This window comes from Silene latifolia, chromosome 11 (assembly GCF_048544455.1).
Source record: "Silene latifolia isolate original U9 population chromosome 11, ASM4854445v1, whole genome shotgun sequence".
Classification (NCBI taxonomy): domain Eukaryota; kingdom Viridiplantae; phylum Streptophyta; class Magnoliopsida; order Caryophyllales; family Caryophyllaceae; genus Silene; species Silene latifolia.
Genome location: NC_133536.1, coordinates 71,503,479 through 71,516,542, shown reverse-complemented (window position 1 = coordinate 71,516,542; position 13,064 = coordinate 71,503,479). Strand labels below are relative to the sequence as shown.

At 40.6% G+C, this 13,064-nt stretch overlaps 1 protein-coding gene across 1 annotated transcript in view; it reads left to right on the top strand.

The window, feature by feature from the left end:
• Positions 1 to 12,792, top strand: part of LOC141613538 (uncharacterized) — a 30,710-nt gene extending 17,918 nt beyond the window's left edge. Inside the window, exons 2-4 of the mRNA XM_074432275.1 lie at positions 11,792 to 12,091; positions 12,301 to 12,486; positions 12,601 to 12,792. Coding sequence (XP_074288376.1) covers positions 11,792 to 12,091; positions 12,301 to 12,486; positions 12,601 to 12,792 — 678 coding nt within the window. The remainder of the gene's footprint in view (positions 1 to 11,791; positions 12,092 to 12,300; positions 12,487 to 12,600) is intronic.
• The last annotated feature ends 272 nt before the right edge of the window (positions 12,793 to 13,064 follow it).

The window sequence follows — 13,064 nt, the reverse complement described above, 5'->3', positions numbered from 1 at the left end:
TTGAATTGAATTAAAGTCATCTAATTACGTCATAGGTTAACAATCAGAAGTTAAACTAACATGCAACGGGTCCTAAGGTCCATCGATTTGGCCGAAACAGTAAGAGGGTCGAAAGCGAAGATCGAAGTTAGATAATTGCTTTATTTATGCCCTACTTTGAACACGAGGATATGTAAATGAGACAGGGGTGTACGACCGACAGAAGGAGCGGTTTCTTTTCCCATCTCAAGTCAACGCGGGTGTTCATAGTGGTACTTTAACTCATACTCGAACTAACTAGTTTCATCGTTAATTTAAAACAATCGATAAACAAGCGAAAAAACAAACAAAAAAAGACAATAAAAGAAGCATGAAAAAAACGAAATAAAAAGAGAAGAGAAGGGGATTTGATGCACCCTCAACCTACATGTATCGTTGACACCGTCTTGGGTCGTAATCGATGGTAGATTTTATCTCGAGAGGCCGTCGTCGACGAAGTAACAAAGCAACACGCGTTTTGGAAAGTTTATGGACAGCAGTTTTAAAACAGTGATATCTCCCTCGTTTCACGACGAAAATTCGATCCGAAAGATGTTTTGGAAACTAGAAAGAGAGGAGAACAAGGATCTTAAAGCAACCCCTGCTCGTTTTGGGTTATTGGGCACGAAAAACGAGCACAAACAGAACTGGACAGACAAGGAAAAACCGCGAAAACAGAGTGTTATTTCACTCTGTTTTTCGAGGAATTTCGTGTACTCTCAAGGGCAATTTGGCTCGTAATTCTTTATCTAATGTGTATATGGATGTTATATGGTTAATTAGGAACAAGAAACTCGAATTTTTATGGTGATTTGATGGAGGAACGAAAGGGTTTTCGAAGGAGACACACAAACAGTTTCAGTTTGTGTGTCGGTTTTGTTTAGGGTTTTTGGAGGATGTTTAGGGTTTGTTTCTGAGGTTTAAAGCTTCTATGTGATGGTTGGATGTATGGAGAACTTCGAGGAATGAATGTATGGTGAAGGGGTGGTATTTATAAGGAGTTAAAATAGGTTAAAAGGGAGTAGGGAGCAATCGGGCTAGCTGGGAATAGCTGCTGTCCATCGGTTTTGGGAGGGGTTTCTAGGGTTCGTTTTGGGGGATTTCTTGGTGATTAAGCTAGGATAATATGGGTAGGATACTAGGGTATGGGTTAGGGTTAATGGGTACGGGTCTTGGTAGTGTTTGAAGCGGGTTTGGGCTCGGGAATGACACGCAAAAACAGGGGACTGCATTGGTGTTTTGCGGGCTGCTTGTGGCCTGTTTGGGACGAGAATTTGGGCTGCTTGTGAGGGGGTTCGAACATGGGTAGATGGGTATTGGCTAAGGTGGGTTAGTGTACTCGAGATTCGTGCCAATTCGTAAAAGAAACGGGCTCAAAAATCGAGCTAAAATCGAGCTCAAAAACAAGTGTTCAAAAAACGAATTCTTCGCTTTTAAAGACGATTTTTCAAATCAATTAATAAATTGAAATAAATGACTTTTCAAAACAAATATTCTCATAAAAATGATTTTTCAAATCAATTATTTATTTTATTTTCAATAAAATAAACTGGGAAAAATAAATTCAAAATAAGATAAATTAAATTGAAATTACTTTAAAAAACAACCTTTAATTTAAATATCATTTAAATTAATAGAATGAACTCACTAAAAAAAACATTAATTTAAATATCATTTAAATTAATAAAATACTTCATCGACGACGCCCATTCTACCTCGTAAAACGAGCTCCAAATAATGACAATGACAACTAAAGAATACATGTGTCCTATCATCATCGGGTGTTTGTCGGGTTCTCTATAAATTCCAATATCGACGGATACGGGTATCTACAAACACATTCCTTGAATTTGCTTTAAAGTTACAGCGATCTCCCAGCCGGGTGGTGTACCGGCTGCCGGGCCACCGGCTGGGAGTACATACTCATTAAAATTGGCAAAATACTTACAACGCTCTCCCAGCCGGGTGGTGTACCGGCTGCCGGGCCACCGGCTGGGAGTACACAATACTCGAACAGTCCAAATAGACTCCCAAAACACTTTGAAACCAACCAAAATCGTTCCACAACAAGTATTTACGTGTCCTAGCATGATTCTAACTCGGAAAGACAACATACTTGATACGGTATTTAACAAATACGGATTTAAATGATAAAGCATGAAACTTTCATCAAAACATGTGAGGATTACATACAAGCATGTTATTCAACATCCAACTAAGCCAAATCATGAAAGATACTAATTTTAACATTCATATGAGTTTAATACTACATAAATCACACAATTTTAACATAAAAGTCGAGTAACCCATCACCGTTACCTTTTTGCAATTCAATCCTCTAAAGAGTCGTCTCACTTGCAAGAATCCACTTCCGGGTCAACTAAAATTTCTCCTAAACATAAGAAAACACAAATTAAGACTAAGAATCGAAATTAGAAAAAGGGTACCGTGTATAAAATGGGTCGACAGCCCCCTATATGGAGGAAAGTCGGTTCCTTTCTTACCTAGAAAGATGGAGGGCGATGAGAGGAAGAGATAGACGCGAAAATCACTTGATTCGGATAAGAATTGAGCAAGTTATGGTGTTTTGATGATTTGTAAGAGGAAGGTGTAAAAATGGTGTTTGCTGTTGAAGGTGTGCTGAAATTTTGAGGAGGAAGATGTAGTTAGGGTTTCCTTCATGATTTTTGTGAGGATGAAGGAGTAGTATGTGAGCCCAATAGTCATACTAGGCCCAAAATGTAAAATTGACTCGATATACACTAAAAATTACGTCTCAAGCCCACTACAACTCAAGACGGAAAATATTATTATTATTATTATTATCATTATCCGACCAAAATATTTATTTTTGTATAAGCTAAGCTTTGAAAATATAGTATTTATAAAAATCATGTTTAAAAAAAATGAAATTAATGAAATTAAATAATTTAAAAATATAAATAAGACAATAGATGGTTAATTAAATTATAAATGTCAAAATGGAAAATTCGCGGGTGTTACAATTGATCCAACAGCGGAAGCATAAGGGATCAATTTCATGCGTTCAACATCTTGAGGTTCAATGGGTGATTAAGACTTGCTCAAGGTAATTCCAAGGCCCGTTGGAATAAGACCCTTGTTGGACTTATCCATGTTGAAACGTCGAAGAATCTTATCAATATAAGATTCTTGACTTAATCTAATATCCTTTTAGATCTATCTCTATAGATCCGGATACCTAATATGCGTTGTGCTTCTCCTAAATCTTTCATCTGGAAAAATTTCCCAACCACCCCTTTACAGAGATAAGCATTGGTACATCATTCCCAATGAGCAGTATGTCATCTACATACAATATAAGGAAGACAACTTTGCTCCCACTGGATTTCATGTATAAACACGGTTCCTCGACACTTCGAGTGAAACCATTCTCTTTTATCACATGATCAAAACGATGATTCCAACTTCTTGATGCTTGCTTAAGACCATAGATGGATCACTTAAGCTTGCATACCTTGTTAGGATTTTTCGGATTTACAAAACCCTCTGGTTGTATCATGTACACTTCCTCCTCTAAATACCCATTTAGGAAGGCTGTTTTGACATCCATTTGCTATATTTCAAAGTCATGAAAAGCGACAATCTCTAACAGAATCCGAATGGACCTTAGCAAGGCTACGGGGGCAAAAGTTTCGTCATAGTGGGTACCATGAACTTGGGTGAAACCCTTTGCAACTAACCTTGCCTTGTAGACATCATCATGTCCTTCTATGCCATTCTTTAATTTAAAGATCCATTTGCACTGAAGAGGTCTTACACCTTTAGGCAAATAAACTAAGTCCCAAACTTGATTTTCATGCATAGAATTTATTTCGGATTGCATGGCTTCTTGCCATAAAGTTGAATTTGGACTAGAGATTGCGGCTTTGTAGGTTACGGGCTCATCTCTTTCCAAAAGTAAGACATCCATATCATCAACCATCTCGACTATTTCTTGCATAGTAGCATTTTGGGAGAAGATTAGTGGCGCGTATTCTTCAGGTGTCGCGTTGGGGTCATGTAAAGTTGTCACCACATTTTCCAATTCCCAAACTTGCCTATCCACACTCCTTGCCCATGCGATGAAGTCGGCAATGGTAGGGGAAATGGTAGAGTAGAACCTTCATTCTCGATCGCGTGGATCTCGTCTTCGACTGGAGAAATGAGGTGCGAACAATCTAAGGTAGATTCTTCACTTGTGATCACTAGAATTCCAAGAGGATTCTGAGTGTTGTTGGGCTTACCTCCCGGCGGTATTGGTAGTCGGCCATCCTCAATCATGTCTTGAAGCACATTTTTTAATTTGTAGCATTTTTCTGTGTCATGCCCCTTACCCCTATGATATTCGCAGTATGAGTTCTCGTCCCAGAACTTGGACTTCTTTTTAGGTTCGGGCGTAGGTCCTATGGGTTGGAGTTTGCCTTGTTTCATTAACCTTTTTGAGCATTGGAGTAAGTGTCCCCAAGATTTGTAAATTTCCTTGGTGGGGTACTCTTCTTGGATGGCTCGAGGAGGTTAACTTCATCGGTCTTGCTAGTGGAGCCGTAAGAACGACTTGTTGAGCCTTGATATCCTCGACCTACCGTTTTGGACAAGAGCCCTTTACGGATGTCATCTTCAATCCTTGTTCCTAGTACGGTTAAGTCTTTGAAGGTTTTGATGTTTTGGTACCTCAAATGATTGGCATAGATGGGTTTTAATTTGTCCACGAATTTCTCCACAAGGGTAGCCTCATCCGGGCGTTCAACTAGTTGGGTACTAGTCTTCCTCCACCTACTTAGGAAGTCGGTGAAACCTTCTTTGTCATTTTGGGTAAGAACCTCTAAAGTGCGCATGTTAACTTGGATCTCAGCATTATCCGCATATTGCTTAGCGAACTCGATCGCGGCGTCTTCCCAAGTAGCGATCTTCTTATGTTCTAGAGAGTAGAACCATTGCTTTGGGATGGTGTCAAGAGATGAAGGAAAGATCCTTAAGAACATCTCGGGTTTGATGCCTTTGATAGACATATAATCCTTGAAAGCACGGATGTGGTTCAAAGGGTTTTCATGCCCCTTGAATTTAGGGATATCCGTCATGTTGAAGTTGGTTGGAAATTTGGAACTTACGGCCTCATACTTGCGATTATTCTCCCTATAAATGTCATCCCCTTTAAGATACATCAATTGCTCCTCTAAGTATTGGAGTCGTTTCTCAGCTGCAGTCATACCCATGGGAGGGTTTTCGTCCCTGAAGTCATTTACGAAGTCATCAACGACTTCACTTTCTCGAGGAGGCAACCTCGTTTCTACGGTATAGATCCGGCCCTCGATGGTGTCAAGGCAATCATACACTTGATCTTGAGTAACTTGTAGTTGAGCTAGCGCGGTTAGGATTCGATCATTACCATCTTGGAGTTGATTGAAGTTCACGTCACTTGTTTCAGGCATCTTGGAAACTGGATAAGAGATTGACGATGAATCAAAACACGATCGACCATTCTAGCACACTTACTAAGAAAGAAAAGTTTTGACTTATGAAGTGGGTGTGTGCCACTTGTGTCAGTGAGCTTTGAAGAAATGACAAAGACTTGAAAATGTGTGTCCTAGTCAACTATAGTGTAGTTGTAGGAGTGGACTCGAAGTGAGGTTTTGAAATGGGTTTGGGCCCGAATTTGACTTGACAAATGGACAGAGTTTTGACTCGGTTTTGCGCTAATCGTTGGCCTTCTTTTTTTTCGAAATTTACACTTAAAAAAAGGGATTTTGATTTTACAAAAATCGTCATGGTTTCGTTTAGAAATGGTGATCACATAAGGTACAAACATTTATACAAGCATTATAACGGGATGCTGAGTGCATTTAAAAGGGTTTTGGTTTAAAGGGTGGGTTGCCATACCGAACAATCAAACCCGAAGTCTGTGGAGAGGCTCGTACCAAACAAGAGTAAGGCCGATTCCTAGTCTATTTCCTCAAGTAGTGAAGGTCCTTGATACAAACAAGAGTAAGCATCATGGTATGGTTGACGTCAATCGCTATCCATCCTTAGGCCCAAATAAGAATTAGGACCGTTTAGACGGGACGATTGGCCGAATGGGTTGGGTTGGGCCTAGGAAGGCCGAATAAAACGATCTAGGAAGACCGAGTTATGAAAATCGACAATTGTCTTGTACAAACTATTCCCTAACCTTGTTCAAGTTTCACCCTTGGCTACACGTAAGTGTATGATCCCCAGCGGAGTCGCCAAACTATGGACGCGGGCCTACGGGGGCGCTTAGGAAGAAGAGAACAAGCGTTTGCATTTTGTGGAGTTGCCACCAATTTATTGTGGAAAATTGGAAACCGTTCGAATACCTCGTGCCATGTCAAGACACAAAGTAGTGACATGAATACCAAGAACTCGTTACCCTTAGCATTCTATGTCTAGAATGACTCTCGTGAATGCCAATGAACACAGGTGTTCACAGAGATCTGGAGTAAGGGGTGAGGGTACGTATTATGAAGCTCTTTTGATCGAACACCTAATCCCGCCCGCCTCGATAGCGGCCTCTACTAATGATTGGAGAAGTTATTCATACTCGATATATCGTCGATTATATGCATGCAATGCAACATCCAACGTTTTAATCCTAACATGTGAAGAATTAACTAAGTCGGTTATCACGTAATTTAGCATACAATTGGGTCGAAGTAGGAATTTAGATTCAATTACATGTGAAGGCATACAAATGATACAATAAAAGAAATACAATAAAATACAATAATGAAAAATACAATAATTACATCGGATTCATTTGATTTATGTCGAAAATACTTTCAAAAACGGATAATTTGAGAAAGAACAAAATAAACAAATAAGCGAACAGGAATTAGGCGATAATACGATTAATAGTTAATTAATACGTAAACTAATTAAACTAGGTCAAAACAGAACGGAAGTTCAGAGACAGAAGTCAACCTGGAATAGGCGCAGCAGGATTGCGCCCTTTGGAAGAGACGCAGCAAACACTTCGTCTGTTCCAAGGGCGAGTTCTGGCTGTGAAGGCGGAACTGCAAATCGTTAATATTAATTGGTGAATTTAAGGATCGATTATGATATTCGACTCGGATGAAAGTGATTTAATACATTAATTACATGTGAATAAGTCATAAAAGCAATAAAACATGGATGAAACGAATGCAAACGAATTAATTACATGAATGAAAGATTGATTAGTGACATATGTGAACTAAATGGGTTAAATATGACGAATTAATGAAGAACTAATGATGAGTATGATGAATAATATAATAAACAGATGAAAATATATCAAAGATCGAATCCCATAAACTCAATATGAACAAATCGAACTTCTACAACCCGGATTGATTTTAATGACGAAAAACCCGCGAATATTGATTATAAGGGATTTAAGGTTGGAATTTAATGATGAATTACATGCTAATGAATGATAAATAATATACGTGTGAAATTATTATGCTATTATATCAAAGAATTGAAGAACAAACGAAAACAAATAACAAAACAACGAATTTACAGAGGACCAAGGAAGAAGAAAGGAAGCAGGAACTGCGGCAGCCTCACGAAGAGGCGCCGCAGGTACTGCGCTCCTTCGAAGAGGCGCAGCAGTTTCTGCGTCCTTTCTCGACGGTTTGTCTTCTGATAATCCGTAAAAAGGGTTTTAAAACATGGTTTTATAAATCGGTTTTAATTGTATTTTCGACATAAACCTTACATAAATGATACAAAAAGTAAATAACAATAAATAAAGAGGAGATTTACACCCTCAGACTTACATGTTTGACGAAACGAGATGAACTAAGTTTATGTTTAGTGATGCTCGACTCGAATGTAACGAAAGTGCCCTCGTAAGAGGAAAACGATTAAGATTAATTAAGTTGATTAGTTGTGGAGTTGGTCAAATTAGTCGGTCATGCAAACGAGGCTGGTACTCAGAAGGATCCGAGCTTACGTGGTCGAATGTTCAAGCACGTAGACGCCAAAAAGTAAGAACGTGGTCTAGAATGCAAAGGGAGAAGAGAAGGGCGGACACTCGCGTGAGAAATATGTGGAGCGAAGGCTCCTATTTATACTAATCACGTGAAGGAATAGGGTTTTCGGAGAAGCTTTGGAAGTGAATCTCGAAAAGATATGAAAAAGATATGAAAAAATACGCAGAAAAGGACCTGGGAAGAGGCGCAGCAGTCACTGCGTCTCTTGGAAGAGGCGCAGCACCTGCTGCGTCCGTTCCCAAGTGGTTTCCTCCTGCGGAAGAAAGATTTCCGTGTTTAATTTATGGAATAACGGAATAATATTATTTTCCTTAATATTTTGTGTGAATATTACGGGAAATTCTTTACCAAATAATAAAAGATTGTGAAATATTTATAAAATATGGAATAGAAATATCCGGAACATTCCAGAACATTCTGACTCGGGATTTAGCGGTTATAAGAAAATGAAGACGGTTTTAGGCCGGGACTCCAAATGTACTCTAATTACTGTCAAAACGACCGTATTGGCGCGTAGATGACAACTAAGAGGTAGACATCAGTGTTTGAGCAATCACTTGACGATAAACTTATGAACTGTCACAAATCGTTCCGCGTACCAAACATGCGGCCCAATCATCACCGGGTGGTTTGCGGGAGGTGCAGAAATGAGGTATCTACAACTATGGCTGGCGAGCCTCACAACGCACCATGGATGGCGAGCCTCACAACGCACCATGGCTGGCGAGCCTTTGCCCGCAAACAAGATACAAATCGAGGACATATCCCGAATATACCTCGGGTACGACTCCTCCGCACGGCCGGCGAGCCTTTGTCCGCAAACAAGATATAAATCGAGGACATATCCCGAAGATGCCTCGGGTAAGACTCCTCCGCACAGCTGGCGAGCCTTTGTCCGGAAACAAGATACAAATCAAGGACATATCCCGAAGATGCCTCGGGTACGACTCCTTCGCACAGCTGGCGAGCATTTGTCCGCAAATAAGACACAGCTCAAGGACATATCCCGAAGATGCCTCAGGTATGACTCCTTCTTATGGCTGGCGAGCAATTTGTACGTAGTCTAACGGACTTTAAACGACCCAAATGGCCAGTCGACAGACTCTAAACTATTCCCGACGACAGGTCCTTGGCTCGTACCCTCGAGTTACCTTGGCGTCGCCCTTCCCGACGGCAGGTCCTTGGCCCGAATCCTTTCGAGCCGCCTCGACGTCGCTTGGGTCTCCAGGTTGTAATCTTCAATTGACCTGGGGGCTCTACTTTGACTTTCGCACTGTCCAAGCCTCAGTCAAAGTGGGGCTCTATAGATACCCAGTATCTGCTGAGACTCCAACAAACACCCGATGATTATCGGACTACAATATGCTTTGGAATCGCAGCGTTTGATCGACAGTTTGTGTACAACTTTACGTCGGAAAACTTAAACCGATTTCAAAAATAAAAGATTTCAAAACTTTTCAAAAACCCGGAGTGTTTAATGCATGACGATGGGGTCGCAATGACAGTAACTAGAGTCAAAACCGACACTGGACCAAAAACGACTCAAAATTCAAATCCCGACTCCAAGAACGAGTCAAACACAAAAAACAAACCATTCAAATGCTTCTATGTTAATATTTCCCGGAATCTTACATAGTCAAGTACCAAACATGTTCATCCAAATCCTAGGATAGAACAAATCATGATTGCACTTGTGTGAAAGCGACAAGACACCTCGAAGACGTGCGACGTGGCTCGCGCCTCTTTGAGCAGCCCAGGTGGCCACGTGGCTCAAAAGTCACACAACCACTCATTTTCCAATAAATACCCTCAAATGCAACCATTTGAGGGTTACGCGAGCGTCCGCCCCCTCTTTTCTCCCTTAAAATTCTCGACTCGACTTCTTAAGTCACAATCCGACACGTGTTTACGACCTACCGATCGTAAACACAAGCCTTACACATTGTTTGGTACCGTCACCGTGCATTAAATCACTTGACCGACCATCTCGACCACTACACCATCACTAAACTTAACAAACACTCTTTTTACTTACCAAAATGGTTTTAAACCAAGTTTTTCCGACCAAACGAGTTAATACACTTACGTCGGTTTCTCGCCATAAGCCTAGCATGTAAGTATGAGGGTGCAAAAATCTTCTTTTATCATGTTTTCATTTGTTTCATGACTATAACATGCTAAATCATGCATAACATGGTCCAAAACATGGGAAGAATGAGCCAAAACCGGATTTTTGGTTGAGGTAGAGGCTACTTATGTAGCAGAAAGGCTCGCGCGTAAAGGACCCTGCCCAGCCTTAAGTCCAAACCGTGTTTGGTCTCTTCATCTCCCTTATTTTCATTTTCATATTTGGAAACGGTTTTACCATTTCAAATATTTTCAAACCATTTTTACAAGTTTTTAACCATAAAACATTTTTCACCCTTGGTTCCACATACCATGACGGTTTAATCTGTGTTTCGGTGATAATATTTGGTTAATTACATTTAAAAGGTATTTTAAAACCTTTTATTTCTATTCTTTACATTTTGGAAGGTATTTTAAAGCCTTTCATCATTTCTTTACATTTTCAAAATTAATGTATTAGTCATCAACACAAAGTCATCCTTGGTTCCATATACCAAGTCGGATTTTAACCCGAGTACGATGATGAATATTGACTAATTATATTCAAATGAACTTAAAACAATTAGTTCATAATTATTTTTCAAAACTATTCATGCCAAGCTTGCAAAGTCGAACCCGACATCGAATATCGCCAAAACAATGACGATTATTCAAGTTTCGTTCTTCAAATCAACACAAAGACGGCCTAAACGGCCCTTTCAAACCAAAACGGGTCCAAATACCCATTTTTCAACACGTTTTATAAACGTTTTTCAATGGTCAGAACACGTCTTCCATCGTTGACTGACCCGCGCCTAAACAGGCCACTTCTTTTTTCTATTTTTTTCAAACCAGGGGAGACCCTCTTGCATCGCCAATAGGCTCACGCCTCTTCCGGCTGCCTGATGCAGGATCTGTTCCCTTTCCAGCACTAGTCTAGGACGATCCCGACTTCGGTTAACCCGAATACAGGACAGATCAGACGACTAGTTTGCTCATTCAAACACCGTATTTGCAAAACGCCTTACTAAGACAAATGGATCACGTTATGCACCATAAACCTAATTGGGTAAATGGATGTTTAATTTCCGTCTTGTATGCAAATCAACATTAAATCCAACTCGACATCTTATACTTGGATTAAATCAACCGACATAGAAAGCTCTCACGTGTTAGGTTTAAACCAATGGATGCGCATTCATGCATTTAAACCGTTTTATCAACTTTTGCATTCAACCAACCAAGATCGATCAGTAGAGGCCGCTACCGCGGGCAGGATTGGGTGTCTGATTAAAGGGCTTCCCAATACGTACCTTCACCTCTTACTCAGAAACGTTGAATAGTGGACGACCTTATCCAGGCCGTACGAGAGTCATTCTAGAGATAGGATGCTAAAGAGGGACGATTTCTTATCTTTAGTACCTATGTCAAACCCTGCTTTGTGCTTCATTCGACCGAGGTATAAAGTGGATTTGAACGGGTTCCAAGCATCCCACAAATGCTTGGTGGCGACTCCGAACATCTCTAATCGTTTCGAGACCCTTGCCGAGACGAAACCGACTGATCTAAAACGATCCGGTCGAAAGCATTTTTACGCCGCCGAACGTGGCTTTTTAAAGACCGCTGCACGTCCGCTGATTGAGTCGGGCGCACAGGTGGGCCCGTGTCCACACCTTCCAGCTGTTACCTTCAACAAGGTGGACATCCATGATAGCCAGGAACACCATGACGCGCTTATCATAACACTCTCCATGATAAATTGCACAGTGAAGAAAGTTCTTGTGGATACTAGAAGTTCAGTCAACCTTGTCATGCTCGAAACCATAAGAAATATGGGATTCAACGAGGAAGACCTACAGAAGAAAACCATTCCACTGGTGGGATTCAGTAGGGAGACATCGCATTTGCTTGGAGGTATCATAATCCCAACCTATGCGAGAGGAGTCAATAAGCAAGTATTGTACCTAGTCATTGATGGCTCATCAAGTAACAATGTCATCCTTGGCAGACCATGGCTACACCTAATGAAGGCAGTGCCCTCAATATACCACTTGTGTGTAAAGTTCGCCACACCTTGGGGAGTAGAAGAAATAGGTGATGACTAATAGGATGCTATAAAAAGGCACTATAATGCACAGCTAGTCCCCGGACATAGCAATTACAGAAACAGTGCGTCTACGCTGACTATGTTGAGCCACCTACAGAAGAATTAGACAAAGTCGGCCTTGACAAGCTGCATCTAGAGAGAACAGTGCTAGTGGAGGCTGAATGTGCGGGTAACATCCGACAGCAGATAGTTGATTTCCTTAAAACTTATATGGATTGCTTTGATTGGTCCCACGATGACATGGTAGGGATAGACTCACCCATCATAACACACAAGCTAAGTGTAGATCCAAAATGCTAGCCAATGAAGCAGAGGAGACATAAGTTTTCACCTGAAACAAATCAAGTTATTAACTAGGACGTGGACAGCCTGCTGGCAGCAGGAAAAATAAGAGATGTCAAGTACCCAGAATGGCTGTCAAATGTGGTGGTGGTGCCTAAGAAGAATGGAAAATGGAGAGTCTGTGTTGACTTCACAAATCTGAACGAGGCAGGTTTAAACGATCCTTTTCCACTACCACATATTGATGCCATGGTCGACGCTACATAAGGACACTAGATGTTGACATTCCTGGACGCCTGAAGTGGTTGTAATCAAATTAAGATGGATCTAGGAGATCAGAAGAAGACAACATTCATGTCAGAAAGAGGAATCTACTGTTACAACGTGATACCTTTTTGGTTAAAGAACGCATGATCAACCTACCAAAGGTTGGTGAACTTTATTCTCAAAGAACAAATAAAGAAGATAATGGAGGTATACATTGATAATATGGTGGTAACGTCAATGAAAGTTGATAAGCACATGGAGCACTTGGCAGA